At 60.4% G+C, this 16,439-nt stretch overlaps 1 protein-coding gene across 1 annotated transcript in view; it reads left to right on the top strand.

Annotated features, from left to right (window-relative positions):
- The window catches only part of MUC5B (mucin 5B, oligomeric mucus/gel-forming), a 30,262-nt gene extending 14,185 nt beyond the window's left edge, over positions 1–16,077 (top strand). The window contains 22 exon segments of the mRNA XM_058664139.1: positions 1,855–2,367; positions 6,922–6,962; positions 7,428–9,279; positions 9,414–9,604; positions 9,839–10,010; positions 10,513–10,766; positions 10,935–11,121; positions 11,264–11,419; positions 12,707–12,791; positions 12,875–13,056; positions 13,124–13,197; positions 13,316–13,415; positions 13,559–13,590; positions 13,812–13,992; positions 14,156–14,260; positions 14,349–14,386; positions 14,644–14,760; positions 14,929–15,015; positions 15,103–15,225; positions 15,324–15,369; positions 15,453–15,564; positions 15,891–16,077. Of these exon segments, the coding sequence (XP_058520122.1) occupies positions 1,855–2,367; positions 6,922–6,962; positions 7,428–9,279; positions 9,414–9,604; positions 9,839–10,010; positions 10,513–10,766; positions 10,935–11,121; positions 11,264–11,419; positions 12,707–12,791; positions 12,875–13,056; positions 13,124–13,197; positions 13,316–13,415; positions 13,559–13,590; positions 13,812–13,992; positions 14,156–14,260; positions 14,349–14,386; positions 14,644–14,760; positions 14,929–15,015; positions 15,103–15,225; positions 15,324–15,369; positions 15,453–15,564; positions 15,891–16,077 (4,835 nt within the window).
- The last annotated feature ends 362 nt before the right edge of the window (positions 16,078–16,439 follow it).

Here is a 16,439-nt window from a genome sequence, read left to right as displayed (position 1 = left end):
CACAGACATCAAGAGGCAGCTCCCTGACCAGAGGTCTTGTGACCACTACAACCACACAGCAGCCGACCACAGCCCAGCCTGAGACAACCAGCACGTGGAGATCACAAACATCCCCAAGCAGCTCCCAGACAACGAGCCATGTGACCACAACAACCACACAACAGCCATCCACAGCCCAGCCTGAGACCACTAGAACCTGGACAACACAGACATCAACAGGCAGCTCCCACCAAAACACGAGCCACAAGACCACAACAACCACAGAGCAGCCATCCACACCCCAGCCTGAGACCAGCACAGGGACAACACAGATACCAACTGGTAGCTCCCACCAGATCACAACATACGTGACCTCAACAGGCACACAGCAGCCGACCACCACCCAGTCTGAGACAACCAGCACATGGACAACACAGACATCAACAGGCAGCTCCCACCAGACCACGAGCCACGTGACCAGAACAACTACACAGCAGCCGTCCACAGCCCAGCCTGAGACCAGCACAGGGACAACACAGATACCAACAGGCAGCTCCCACAAGACCACAACATACGTGACCTCAACAGGCACAGAGCAGACTTCCACAGCCCAGCCTGAGACAACCAGCACGTGGACAACACAGACATCAAGAGGCAGCTTCCAGAACACCAGCTATGTAACCACAACAACCACAGAGCAGCTGTCCACAGCCCAGCCTGAGACCAGCACAGGGACAACACAGATACCAACAGGCAGCTCCCAGACCACGAGCCAAATGATCACTATGACCAGACAGCAGTCGTCCACTGCCCAGCCTGAGACCACTAGAACCTGGACAACACAGACATCAACAGGCAGCTCCCTGACCAGAGGTCCTGAGACCACTACAACCACACAGCAGCCGTCCACAGCCCAGCCTGAGACCACTAGAACCTGGACAACACAGACATCAACAGGCAGCTCCCACCAGACCACGAGCCACGTGACCACAACAGCCACACAGCAGCCATCCACACCCCAGCCTGAGACCAGCACAGGGACAACACAGATACCAACTGGCAGCTCCCAGACCACGAGCCAAATGATCACTATGACCAGACAGCAGTCGTCCACTGCCCAGCCTGAGACCACTAGAACCTGGACAACACAGACATCAACAGGCAGCTCCCTGACCAGAGGTCCTGAGACCACTACAACCACACAGCAGCCGTCCACAGCCCAGCCTGAGACCACTAGAACCTGGACAACACAGACATCAACAGGCAGCTCCCACCAGACCACGAGCCACGTGACCACAACAGCCACACAGCAGCCATCCACACCCCAGCCTGAGACCAGCACAGGGACAACACAGATACCAACTGGCAGCTCCCACCAGACCACAACATACGTGACCTCAACAGGCACAGAGCAGCAGTCCACCACCCAGTCTGAGACAACCAGCACGTGGACAACACAGACATCAAGAGGCAGCTCCCAGAACACCAGCTATGTAACCACTACAATGGCAGAGCAGCAGTCCACAGCCCAGCCTGAGACCAGTGCAAGGACAACACAGGCATCAACAGGCAGCTCCCACCAGACCACGAGCCATTTGACCACCACAACCACAGAGCAGCCGTCCACAGCCCAGCCTGAGACCAGTGCAAGAATAGCACAGACATCCCCAGGCAGCTCCCAGACCACGAGCCAAATGATCACTATGACCAGACAGCAGTCGTCCACTGCCCAGCCTGAGACCACTAGAACCTGGACAACACAGACATCAACAGGCAGCTCCCTGACCAGAGGTCTTGAGACCACTACAACCACACAGCAGCCGTCCACAGCCCAGCCTGAGACCACTAGAACCTGGACAACACAGACATCAACAGGCAGCTCCCACCAGACCACGAGCCACGTGACCACAACAGGCACACAACAACCATCCACCTTGCAGCCCAAAACAAGCCCACGGATGCTAAAGACATCTCTAGGCAGCAGCACTCGAGCCACCACCAGCCACAGGGTGACCCAGTGCATACCCCGCTGCCAGTGGACAGAGTGGCTGGACGTGGACTACCCCACATCTGAGGACACAGGTGGGGACATGGAGACCTACGAGAACATGCGGGCTGCAGGGATACCAGTGTGCGCACAGCCGCAGATCATCCAGTGTGAGGCCGAGAACTACCCCGGGCAGTCCCTGGAGCAGGTGGGTCAGAAGGTGCACTGTGATGTACGTGTGGGCTTGGTGTGCCGCAACCAGGAGCAACCGGGCCTGTTCCGCATGTGCTACAACTACAGGGTCCGTGTGCTGTGCTGCGAGGTCAGCCACTGTGGGTCCAGCAAATCCACACCATCCACTACCATCCCCACGACCACCAACGTGCCCAGCACCCGGCAAAGTCGCTGGACACCCACTGCAGCTACGACAACAAAGGGGTCACAGACCACAAGCCATGTGCTGACAACAAGCACACAGCCACGTTCCACATTCAGAACGTGGACAACACAGACATGGCCAGGCAGCTCCCAGACCACGAGCCATGTGACAACAACAACCACACAGCAGCCGTCCACAGCCGAGCCTGAGACAACCAGCACGTGGACAACACAGACATCAACAGGCAGCTCCCAGACCAAGAGCCACATAACCACTAAAGCCACAGAGAAGCTGTCCACTGCCCAGCCTGTGACAACCAGCACATGGACAACACAGATAACCCCAGGCAGCTCCCTGACCACAGGAAAAAGGGACACTACAACCACACAGCAGCCGTCCACAGCACAGCCTGAGACCACTAGAACGTGGACAACACAGACATCAAGAGGCAGCTCCCACCAGACCACGAGCCACGTGACTACCACAGGCACACAGCAGCCGACCACCACCCAGTCTGAGACAACCAGCACATGGACAACACAGACATCAACAGGCAGCTCCCAGACCACGAGCCATGTGACAACAACAACCACACAGCAGCCGTCCACAGCCGAGCCTGAGACAACCAGCACGTGGACAACACAGACATCAACAGGCAGCTCCCAGACCAAGAGCCACATAACCACTAAAGCCACAGAGAAGCTGTCCACTGCCCAGTCTGAGACAACCAGCACATGGACAACACAGACATCAATAGGTAGCTCCCTGACAACAGGACACAGGGACACTACAACCACAGAGCAGCCGTCCACTGCCCAGCCTGAGACCACTAGAACGTGGACAACCCAGACATCAAGAGGCAGCTCCCTGACCAGAGGTCTTGTGACCACTACAACCACACAGCAACCGACCACAGCACAGCCTGAGACAACCAGCACGTGGAGATCACAAACATCCCCAGGCAGCTCCCAGACAACGAGCCATGTGACCACAACAACCACACAGCAGCCGTCCACTGCCCAACCTGAGACAACCAGCACGTGGAGATCACAAACATCCCCAGGCAGCTCCCACCAGAACACGAGCCACGTGACCACAACAACCACAGAGCAGCCATCCACACCCCAGCCTGAGACCAGCACAGGGACAACACAGATACCAACTGGCAGCTCCCACCAGACCACAACATACGTGACCTCAACAGGCACAGAGCAGCAGTCCACCACCCAGTCTGTGACTACCAGCACATGGACAACACAGACATCAACAGGCAGCTCCCAGATTATTAGCCACATGACCACTACAACCACAGAGCAGCCGTCCACTGCCCAGCCTGACACTACTAGAACCTGGACAACACAGACGTCCCCAGGCAGTTCTCACGAGACCACAAGCCACATGACCACAACAACCACAGAGCAGCAGTCCACTGCCCAGCCTGAGACAACCAGCAAGTGGACATCAACAGGCAGCTCTTTGACCACGAGCCACATAACCACTACAACCACAGAGCAGCAGTCCACTGCCCAACCTGAGACAACCAGCACGTGGAGATCACAAACATCCCCAGGCAGCTCCCAGACAACGAGCCATGTGACCACAACAACCACACAGCAGCCGTCCACAGCCCAGCCTGAGACCACTAGAACCTGGACAACACAGACATCAACAGGCAGCTCCCACCAGACCACGAGCCACGTGACCACAACAGCCACACCCCAGCCGACCACCACCCAGTCTGAGACAACCAGCACATGGACAACACAGACATCAACAGGCAGCTCCCAGACCACGAGCCATGTGACAACAACAACCACACAGCAGCCGTCCACAGCCGAGCCTGAGACAACCAGCACGTGGACAACACAGACATCAACAGGCAGCTCCCAGACCAAGAGCCACATAACCACTAAAGCCACAGAGAAGCTGTCCACTGCCCAGTCTGAGACAACCAGCACATGGACAACACAGACATCAATAGGTAGCTCCCTGACCACAGGACACAGGGACACTACAACCACAGAGCAGCCGTCCACTGCCCAGCCTGAGACCACTAGAACGTGGACAACCCAGACATCAAGAGGCAGCTCCCTGACCAGAGGTCTTGTGACCACTACAACCACACAGCAACCGACCACAGCACAGCCTGAGACAACCAGCACGTGGAGATCACAAACATCCCCAGGCAGCTCCCAGACAACGAGCCATGTGACCACAACAACCACACAGCAGCCGTCCACAGCCCAGCCTGAGACCACTAGAACCTGGACAACACAGACATCAACAGGCAGCTCCCACCAGAACACGAGCCACGTGACCACAACAACCACAGAGCAGCCATCCACACCCCAGCCTGAGACCAGCACAGGGACAACACAGATACCAACTGGCAGCTCCCACCAGACCACAACATACGTGACCTCAACAGGCACAGAGCAGCAGTCCACCACCCAGTCTGTGACTACCAGCACATGGACAACACAGACATCAACAGGCAGCTCCCAGATTATTAGCCACATGACCACTACAACCACAGAGCAGCCGTCCACTGCCCAGCCTGACACTACTAGAACCTGGACAACACAGACGTCCCCAGGCAGTTCTCACGAGACCACAAGCCACATGACCACAACAACCACAGAGCAGCAGTCCACTGCCCAGCCTGAGACAACCAGCAAGTGGACATCAACAGGCAGCTCTTTGACCACGAGCCACATAACCACTACAACCACAGAGCAGCAGTCCACTGCCCAACCTGAGACAACCAGCACGTGGAGATCACAAACATCCCCAGGCAGCTCCCAGACAACGAGCCATGTGACCACAACAACCACACAGCAGCCGTCCACAGCCCAGCCTGAGACCACTAGAACCTGGACAACACAGACATCAACAGGCAGCTCCCACCAGACCACGAGCCACGTGACCACAACAGCCACACCCCAGCCGACCACCACCCAGTCTGAGACAACCAGCACATGGACAACACAGACATCAACAGGCAGCTCCCAGACCACGAGCCATGTGACAACAACAACCACACAGCAGCCGTCCACAGCCGAGCCTGAGACAACCAGCACGTGGACAACACAGACATCAACAGGCAGCTCCCAGACCAAGAGCCACATAACCACTAAAGCCACAGAGAAGCTGTCCACTGCCCAGTCTGAGACAACCAGCACATGGACAACACAGACATCAATAGGTAGCTCCCTGACCACAGGACACAGGGACACTACAACCACAGAGCAGCCGTCCACTGCCCAGCCTGAGACCACTAGAACGTGGACAACCCAGACATCAAGAGGCAGCTCCCTGACCAGAGGTCTTGTGACCACTACAACCACACAGCAACCGACCACAGCACAGCCTGAGACAACCAGCACGTGGAGATCACAAACATCCCCAGGCAGCTCCCAGACAACGAGCCATGTGACCACAACAACCACACAGCAGCCGTCCACAGCCCAGCCTGAGACCACTAGAACCTGGACAACACAGACATCAACAGGCAGCTCCCACCAGAACACGAGCCACGTGACCACAACAACCACAGAGCAGCCATCCACACCCCAGCCTGAGACCAGCACAGGGACAACACAGATACCAACTGGCAGCTCCCACCAGACCACAACATACGTGACCTCAACAGGCACAGAGCAGCAGTCCACCACCCAGTCTGTGACTACCAGCACATGGACAACACAGACATCAACAGGCAGCTCCCAGATTATTAGCCACATGACCACTACAACCACAGAGCAGCCGTCCACTGCCCAGCCTGACACTACTAGAACCTGGACAACACAGACGTCCCCAGGCAGTTCTCACGAGACCACAAGCCACATGACCACAACAACCACAGAGCAGCAGTCCACTGCCCAGCCTGAGACAACCAGCACGTGGACATCAACAGGCAGCTCTTTGACCACGAGCCACATAACCACTACAACCACAGAGCAGCAGTCCACTGCCCAACCTGAGACAACCAGCACGTGGAGATCACAAACATCCCCAGGCAGCTCCCAGACAACGAGCCATGTGACCACAACAACCACACAGCAGCCGTCCACAGCCCAGCCTGAGACCACTAGAACCTGGACAACACAGACATCAACAGGCAGCTCCCACCAGACCACGAGCCACGTGACCACAACAACCACAGAGCAGCCATCCACACCCCAGCCTGAGACCAGCACAGGGACAACACAGATACCAACTGGCAGCTCCCACCAGACCACAACATACGTGACCTCAACAGGCACAGAGCAGCAGTCCACCACCCAGTCTGAGACAACCAGCACATGGACAACACAGACATCAACAGGCAGCTCCCACCAGACCACGAGCCACGTGACCACAACAACCACACAGCAGCCGTCCACAGCTGAGCCTGAGACCAGCACAGGGACAACACAGATACCAACAGGCAGCTCCCACAAGACCACAACATACGTGACCTCAACAGGCACAGAGCAGACTTCCACAGCTCAGCCTGAGACAACCAGCACGTGGACAACACAGACATCAAGAGGCAGCTCCCAGAACACCAGCTATGTAACCACAACAACCACAGAGCAGCCATCCACAGCCCAGCCTGAGACCAGTGCAAGAACAGCACAGACATCCCCAGGCAGCTCCCAGACCACGAGCCAAATGATCACTATGACAAGACAGCAGTCGTCCACTGCCCAGCCTGAGACCACTAGAACCTGGACAACACAGACATCAACAGGCAGCTCCCACCAGACCACAACATACGTGACCTCAACAGGCACAGAGCAGCAGTCCACCACCCAGTCTGTGACTACCAGCACATGGACAACACAGACATCAACAGGCAGCTCCCAGAACACCAGCTATGTAACCACTACAACCACAGAGCAGCCGTCCACAGCCCAGCCTGAGACCAGTGCAAGGACAACAGAGGCATCAACAGGCAGCTCCCACCAGACCACGAGCCACGTGACCACAACAGCCACACAACAACCATCCACCTTGCAGCCCAAAACAAGCCCACGGATGCTAAAGACATCTCTAGGCAGCAGCACTCGAGCCACCACCAGCCACAGGGTGACCCAGTGCATACCCCGCTGCCAGTGGACAGAGTGGCTGGACGTGGACTACCCCACATCTGAGGACACAGGTGGGGACATGGAGACCTACGAGAACATGCGGGCTGCAGGGATACCAGTGTGCGCACAGCCGCAGAACATCCAGTGTGAGGCCGAGAACTACCCCGGGCAGTCCCTGGAGCAGGTGGGTCAGAAGGTGCACTGTGATGTACGTGTGGGCTTGGTGTGCCGCAACCAGGAGCAACCGGGCCTGTTCCGCATGTGCTACAACTACAGGGTCCGTGTGCTGTGCTGCGAGGTCAGCCACTGTGGGTCCAGCAAATCCACACCATCCACTACCATCCCCACGACCACCAACGTGCCCAGCACCCGGCAAAGTCGCTGGACACCCACTGCAGCCACGACAACAAAGGGGTCACAGACCACAAGCCATGTGCTGACAACAAGCACACAGCCACGTTCCACATTCAGAACGTGGACAACACAGACGTCCTCCAACGTCACCATGCCAGATACCTCCAGTGCCTGTCAGCCTCGCTGCCAGTGGACAGAATGGTTTGATGTGGACTTTCCTGCCTCAGGCGTTGCAGGAGGGGATATGGAGACCTATGAGAACATCAGGGCAGCTGGTGGCAAGATGTGCCTGGCCCCAAAACAGATTGAGTGCCGTGCAGAGAACTACCCTGAGGTCAGCATTGACCAGATTGGGCAGGTGGTCACCTGCAGCCTGGAGGTGGGGCTGGTGTGCAGGAACACAGACCAGCAGGGCAGCTTTGGCATGTGCTTCAATTACAATGTGCGCGTGCTCTGCTGCGATGACTACAGCCACTGTTTCCCACCCGCAGCCTCCTCCACCACCGCGCTGCGCCCCAGCACAGGGAGTGCCACGCCGGGGACATCAAGCACCACAATCAAATCAAGCGCACCTACTGCACCACTGGTGACACGCAGTACTCACACTCCAAAGACTCCTCACACGAGCACAGTTCTCAGAACTAGTGCCATCACCTCTATGGCCACACACTACTCACCACACTCCTCCACAGCAGAGATGGCGCACAGCTCCACTACAGTGACCATCCGTCCGTCCTCAGTGCAGACCACCAAGGCCACCTCGCCTACAGTCACGGGATCCACAGAGCCCCCCTCCTCCACTGTGGACACCATCCTGCCATCTTCAACATCGACCACCAAGGCCACCTCGCCTACAGTCACGGGATCCACAGAGCCCCCCTCCTCCACTGTGGACACCATCCTGCCATCTTCAACATCGACCACCATGGCCACCTCGCCTACGGCCACAAGATCCACAGAGCCCCCCTCCTCCACTGTGGACACCATCCTGCCATCTTCAACACTGACCACCAAGGCCACCTCGCCTACAGTCACGGGATCCATAGAGCCCCCCTCCTCCACTGTGGACACCATCCTGCCATCTTCAACACTGACCACCAAGGCCACCTCGCCTACAGTCACGGGATCCACAGAGCCCCCCTCCTCCACTGTGGACACCATCCTGCCATCTTCAACATTGACCACCATGGCCGCCTCGCCTACGGCCACAAGATCCACAGAGCCCCCCTCCTCCACTGTGGACACCATCCTGCCATCTTCAACATTGACCACCATGGCCGCCTCGCCTACGGCCACAAGATCCACAGAGCCCCCCTCCTCCACTGCAGTAACCACTTCCCCATCATCAGTGCCAACCAGCACAGCCACAAGTTCTTCAGCTTTCACTGCTAGCTCCCCACAGTCTTCCTCGAGCAGCCCACTGATCCCAACTATGTCTCCCATCGTGTCCTCCAGCTTACCCTTGACCTGCATGTGCCAGGCGCATGGACAAGTGTTCTCACCAGGTTAGTTGGAGGCTGAATACCCTGCCATGTCCCATGAAACCCCAGCCTGCCTTTCCTAGGTCCTTGTATCCCTTTCCCATGACCCTCAGGCCAATCATGGAGTGTTCATGACACAATGGCCACGTCCCTTACAGGGGCTGTCATTTACAACGAGACTGATGGAGCCGGCTGCCATTTCTACGCCATTTGTGGACCACACTGTGAGCTCCGCCGCTTCCAGGGCGACTGCTCCTCTCCGGCCCCACCTGTGTCCCTGCCCGCAACACCTCCAACTCCACCGCCCCCAGAGCCTCCTGGCTGTGACAATGCCATTCCGCCACGACAGGTGCACCCTCCCACCACGACATCTCCCTCTGCAACAGGCCCAGGGTCACAGACAGGTGGCTCTCTCACAGCTGCCCCACAGAGCCTTTCGAGCTTGAGTCACAGGTTTGAGTCATGAGGGGGTGTCCCTCTCCCCAGACCCTGTGGCAGTCCAGGACGAGGGACTAGAGTGTTGGAGAGGGACCTCCACATGTCTGTTCAGGTATGCATCCTGCATGTTTCCCTGCCATTTCAGGTGAACGAGTCCTGGACCTTGGAGAACTGCACGGTGGCCAGGTGTGAGGGCAACAATCGTGTTGTCCTTCTGGCACAGAAGCCTGTTGCCAACATCACCTGTGCCAACGGGCAGCTACCTGTCACAGTGTCGGACCCCAGCGAGCCCTGCAAGTTTCACTATGAGTGTGAATGTGAGTGGGCAGAGTTGGTGCTCATGGTGGGGAGAGAGGACCCTCTGGTCAGCAGCCAGAGGGATGCTGTGTCCAGGGTCCAGGTCCAGGCTCTCCCCAAGGGGCCAATGACTCCCTGAGGCCCTGGGAGCCTCCTTGTGGCCACCTGCTGGCACCAGACATCCCTGGCTCTGGTTGCATCTCTGTGCTTCCCTCCTCCCCTTCTTCCTCGTCTTCCTCCTTCTCTTTCTCTTCCTCCTCCTCTCCCCTCCACTTCCTCCCCTTCTTCATCCTCTTCCTCCTCCCCTTCCTCCTCCTCTTCCTCCTCCCCTTCCTCCTCCTCCCTCTCCTCTCCTCCTTCTCCTCTTCCTCCTTGATAGGCTCCCTTCCAGCTCACTGGACTTGGGGGCAGCCGACACAGGACCCCTTGCTTCATCCTACCCTCAAAGACCCTGCTCCCAGGAAGCCCCCACATTCCCAGGCAGGAGCAGGTGGTCAGGCCAGCACTGTGCCCTGTCCACAGGCTCCTGCAGCGCCTGGGGAAATTCCCACTTCTTGACTTTCGATGGCACTGCCTACTCCTTCTCCGGCAACTGTACCTACGTGTTGATGAAGGAGATCCACCCTGGCCCCGGGGACCTGAGCCTGTACCTCAACAACCACTACTGCGGGGCGACCATGGCCCCCCGCTGTGCCCGTGCCCTCCTGCTCCACTACAAAGCCATGGACATTGTCCTCACCACCACGACCTCCCCCAGTGGCAAGGAGAGGAGCCTGGTGGGTCCACAGGACGCAGACACAGGGTGGGGTGGGGGACAGGGAAGGCACAGCCCAGCCTGCTAGAAGGCCACGATATGACCTCGGGTGGGGGGCAATGCCCAGGAGGCAGAGCCTCCACAGCTGCCCTTCTGTGCCCATGGTTACATGCCACCTGGATGTCCCCAGATTCTTGTTGACGACCAGCGGGTGAGCAGCAGTTTCGTCAAGGACGGTGTGAGTGTGAGTGTGGCGGCGGCCACAACTATGCGTGTCGACATCCCTGCGCTTGGCGTGATCGTCACCTTCGACGGGCAGCTCTTCCAGGCCCAGCTGCCCTTCAGTCGCTTCAGCCACAACACAGAGGGCCTGTGCGGTGAGTGGGCGGCTTGCCCCTCACACCCAACCATCACCTGCTCAAGGCACCACAGGACATGGACTCCACAAGCCAGGAGAAGCAAAGAGGAGGGAGGAAAGGGAAAGGCCATATCCCCATGACCCTGCCTCTCTTTGCCCAGGCACCTGCACCAACAACCAGAAAGATGACTGCCGCCAGCCAGATGGTACCACGGCATCCTCCTGCCAGCATATGGCCAAGAACTGGCAGGTCAATGACAACAGCACCGAGGGTTGCTCTGCCCCGACCAGCGCACCTCCGACCAGCCCAGTCCCAAGCACCAGCACCCAGCACCCAACATCCAGCCCGGTCCCAGGCACCAGCACCCAGCACCCAACATCCAGCTCAGCCCCAGGCACCAGCACCCAGCACCCAGCATCCAGCCCAGTCCCAGGCACCAGCACCCAGCACCCAACATCCAGCCCAGTCCCAGGCACCAGCACCCACCACACAACATCCAGCCCGGTCCCAGGCACCAGCACCCAGCACCCAACATCCAGCTCAACCCCAGGCACCAGCACCCAGCACCCAGCATCCAGCCCAGTCCCAGGCACCAGCACCCAGCACCCAGCATCCAGCCCAGTCCCAGGCACCAGCACCCAGCACCCAACATCCAGCCCAGCCCCAGGCACCAGCACCCAGCACCCAGCATCCAGCCCAGTCCCAGGCCCCAGCACCCAGCACCCAGCATCCAGCCCAGCCCCAGGCACCAGCACCCACCACACAACATCCAGCCCAGTCCCAGGCACCAGCACCCAGCACCCAGCATCCAGCCCAGCCCCAGGCACCAGCACCCAGCACCCAACATCCAGCTCGGCCCCAGGCCCCAGCACCCAGCACCCAACATCCAGCTCGGCCCCAGGCACCAGCACCCAGCACCCAACATCTAGCCCATTCCCGGGCACCAGCACCCAGCACCCAACAACCAGCTTGTCCCCAGACACCAGCACCCAGCACCCAACATCCAGCTCGGCCCCAGGCACCAGCACCCAGCACCCAACAACCAGCTTGTCCCCAGACACCAGCACCCAGCACCCAGCATCTAGCTCGGCCCCAGGCACCAGCACCCAGCACCCAGCATCCAGCCCAGCCCCAGGCACCAGCACCCAGCACCCAACATCCAGCCCATTCCCGGGCACCAGCACCCAGCACCCAACATCCAGCTCGGTCCCAGGCACCAGCACCCAGCACCCAGCATCCAGCTTGGCCCCAGGCACCAGCACCCAGCACCCAACATCCAGCTCGGCCCCAGGCACCAGCACCCAGCACCCAACAACCAGCTTGTCCCCAGACACCAGCACCCAGCACCCAACATCCAGCTCGGCCCCAGGCACCAGCACCCAGCACCCAACATCCAGCCCATTCCCGGGCACCAGCACCCAGCACCCAACAACCAGCTCAGCCCCAGGCACTAGCACCCAGCACCCAACATCCAGCCCATTCCCGGGCACCAGCACCCAGCACCCAGCATCTAGCTCGGCCACGGGTACCAGCACCCAGCATGCAGCATTGAGCCCATTCCCAAGCAGCAGCACCCAGCACCCAGTGTCCAGTCCGTTCTCAGGCACCAGCCCACAGAGCTCAGTGGCCAGCACACCCGCCTCCACCCCATGCCCCCCATCTCCACTCTGCGAGCTACTGCTGGGCTCGTAAGTCCTTGTGTGGGGGTGGGGCATGCCTGCCTGAGCCCTGGTCTGGACTCCCATGGGAACTGACCTCCTGGTGCCCACAGGGTCTTTGCGGAGTGCCACGCCTTCATCCCGCCCAGGCCCTTCTTCATAGCTTGTGTGAGTGATAGCTGCCTGCCCGGCAGCCACCATGGCCTGGCTTGCCAGAGCCTGGAGGCCTACGCGGGGCTGTGTCGTGGCCGGGGCATTTGCAGTGACTGGCGCAACTCCACCAGCGGGCTGTGTGGTGAGTCCTGGGCAGCCCCAGGGGCCCTGTCGACCATGGCCCTTCTGACCCCCGTCTCTGCCTACAGATCTGCCCTGCCCGCACTCCAAGGTGTACCGGCCCTGTGGCCCTGTGCAGCCTGTGTCCTGTGACTCCAGGTAAGCGTGGGCCCCCTAGCCTGCTGCCCCTACCTGCCCATCCCATCCTGTCCCATCCAGTCCCACCCCAGGTGCTGGGGAACAGAAGTACAGGCTCCCAGGCCTGCCCATTCACCTTGCAGAAGTCAGAGCACCGTGGACGAGGAGCTGACTGAGGCTGCTTCTGCCCTGAAGGCCAGATCCTCTTCAACACGCACACGGGCGTGTGTGTGCCCCAATGCCGTAAGCAGCTCTCCTGCAACTGGGCCCAGGGACATGCCCGGCCAGCAGGGGTTTGGGTGTGATTGCGGCAGGGCTTGGCCCGGCCACACTGGGTTCCCCACCACATGGGGACAAGTCTGATTCATTCTAGCTTTCTTCTTCAGCTTGCGTGGGGCCAGACGGGTTTCCCAAATTCGTGAGTGCTCTGCCCCCATCCCTGCCCCTGCCCCATCCTCACCCCTGCCCGTCTCCACCCCTTTCCTGCCCCTGTGTCCGCCCTGGCTAACTGGAAGAAGGGAGCCCCGGTGGGGAGTCCTCACCCCCCTCCCCCCGGACTGCTCCTGTGGCAGGGCCTGACCAGGGCTGGGAGCTGGCCCCAGGGCAGCCCCGGGACGACGCTGGCCTGGTCTCTTGCAGCCGGGAGAGCAGTGGATTAGCGGCTGCCAGAGCTGTGTATGCGATGCCAGCTCCGTGTCGGTGCGCTGCCAGCCAGTGCAGTGTGAGGCCCAGGACGGAGCCGGGCAGTGCAGCGGGGCTGGTTTCGTGCCGGTCACTAGGCCCCGGGAGGACAACCCCTGCTGCCTGGAGCAGCTCTGCGGTGAGCGCCCTGGGAGCGGAGGCCCAAGGCCCAGCCGGCCTGTGGAGGACAGAGGGGCTCAGAGGGGCTGGGAGGGTGTCAACCCCCAGGAGTCCTCTGGGAGCCAGTAGCACAACCACGGGGCCAGGAGGGCAGGGCAGTAACTGTTCCACTTCTCCTTCAGTCTGCAACACGACCACCTGCCCCCAGAGCCAGCCTGAGTGTGGGCCAGCCCAGGAGCTGATGCGCACCCAGGAGGACACTGACTGCTGCCCCACCTTCAGCTGTCGTGAGCGCCAGGGGCTGGCGGGGGCTGGGGGACACTTGGGGCTGGAGGTGCTGGGCCCTGGCAGGAGCTCACCCCTCTTTCCTTCCAGGACCTAAGCTGTGCAGCTACAATGGAACCGTCTATGGGGTGAGGATGAGTTGGGTCATAGCAGAGCCAGTGGAGGGGTGGGTGGAGATGGTGGGGTGCCCCAAACCCCTGCCCATCCCAAGGGCACAGCACAGGGCTCTGGTGTTTCAAGACAGACAAGGGAAGCAGTGCCTTGCGCACCAGTGGCTCCAGTCCCCCCCCCCCCGTCCCATGTCCTGCCCCCCACTTGAGGAAGAGCCCTGTGGGCCCACCTGGCCTTGCTGTCATCCCCGGCACCACACCTTCGTCCACCACAGGTTGGGGCGACCTTCCCAGGGGTCATTCCCTGCCACACCTGCACCTGCGTCACGGAGGACACCCAGGACCCCACTGTGCGGTGTGAGGAGGATTCCTGCAGCACCTCCTGCCCCCAGGTGAGCCTGAGGCTCAGCGGGCCTCCCCCTGGGGCCCCGGGAGCCAGGCTGAGCCTGAGCAGATAATCAGACTGCACCCACGGAGGCTCGGGCAGGGACGTGGCCACACGGCAGGTGCAAGGTGTGGACCAGAGGGGCTGGGGCCTGACATTTTGGCCATTCCCACAGGGCTTTGAATACTCCAGGGTGTCCGGGCAGTGCTGCGGGGAGTGCGTGCAGACAGCCTGCCTCACGCCTGAGGGCAGGCTCGTCCAGGTAAAGCAGCAGGAAGGGTCCTCCCCCAGAGACACAGGGTCCACAGGCTGTCCCCCGCCTGACCTCTGCTGCCACCCTGCATTTCAGCCCAACGAAACCTGGACCAATGGCCGTGTGGATAACTGTACCCAGTACCGCTGTGAGGCTGGGCACGGGCCCCCCGTGCTGACCCCACAACCTGTAGCCTGCCCTGACGTGTCCAGCTGCAGGGTGTGTAAGGGACGACCTGCCCCAGCCACACCCGGCCCCGCCCCTGCCCTTCCCGCCCCCAGCCCTGCCCATACACCTGCCACTTCTTGGCCCCGCAGGGCACCCTTAGGAAAACCGGCTGCTGCTACTCCTGTGAGGAGGGGGGTAAGTCAGAGCTCCCTGCCTGAAGCAAGTCCAGGCCAGCTGCTGGGAGGTACGCTCTCTGCATCTGGGTCTTCTCTCCCTAGACGCCTGCCTCGTCCGTGCCAACACCACCATTCTGCAGCATGGGGACTGTGTAGCCGAGGCGCCCGTCAGCATCACCTTCTGTGAAGGCTCCTGCCCTGGAAGTGTGTCCAAGTGAGTGGCCCACAGTGCCTGCCCTGCCGCGTGTCCAGGAGGACAGCAGTGCTCCGTCACTGCTCACTGTGTGTTCCACCTGCACAGTACTGGGGGATGGGCCTTCCAGGCAGGCTGCACGGCTGTGTGAGACAGAGCCCACCTGTTGTGGATCTGGGGTCACCTGGGGAGTTCTGAGCAGCCTGTGGGCCCTGGGCTACAGCCCTCAGGGGTAAGGGGGGCCAGGAGAGGCAGGAGGAGCCTGAGTGCCTGGAGCCGGGCCCGGGGCAGCCGTCCAGCTGGAGCGTGTGGCTGGGCGGAGCAGTGACCAGGGCGCATGTCCACAGGTACTCCATGGAGGCCCAGACCATGCAGCACTCCTGCTCCTGCTGCAAGGAGACGAGCACCCATGAGGAGGTGGTGACCTTGCAATGCCCAGACGGCACGACCATCCAGCAGGTCTACACCCAGGTGGACGAGTGTGCCTGCTCCCTGTCCTGCCTGCCACCGCCCACAGCACCCACCCTCAGCTAGGGGGATCCTGCAGCCTGGAGCCCCCACGACCCCTCCGCCCGTGCCATGAAAGTCTCCAGTGGGGTTGCTGCACAGCACCCACTCCTGCCCACCTTCCACATACCCCAGGGTGGCAGAGTGGAGGGCTACGGCTGGCCAGGAGCTGCTGGAGGCCCTGCTGCCAGTCTCAGCCACCCGCCCTGGCCCCAGGATGTCCGAAGCACAGTAGAGTACTACAGTGACCACAGCTACCAGTGCCGCACTGCCGGCAGAGCTCTGGACTCCACGGCTGCTGGCTGGCCACCGCCTATACGAGTGGCCTGTCCAGGCCACATCAGCCACCAGCCCATGCCAGCCACCACATGGAGCTGCACCAGGAGAAA

The sequence above is a fragment of the Ochotona princeps genome, chromosome 4, assembly GCF_030435755.1.
Source record: "Ochotona princeps isolate mOchPri1 chromosome 4, mOchPri1.hap1, whole genome shotgun sequence".
NCBI lineage: Eukaryota > Metazoa > Chordata > Mammalia > Lagomorpha > Ochotonidae > Ochotona > Ochotona princeps.
The sequence above is the reverse complement of the archived record's forward strand: the minus strand, read 5'-3'. Positions and strand labels throughout refer to the sequence as shown.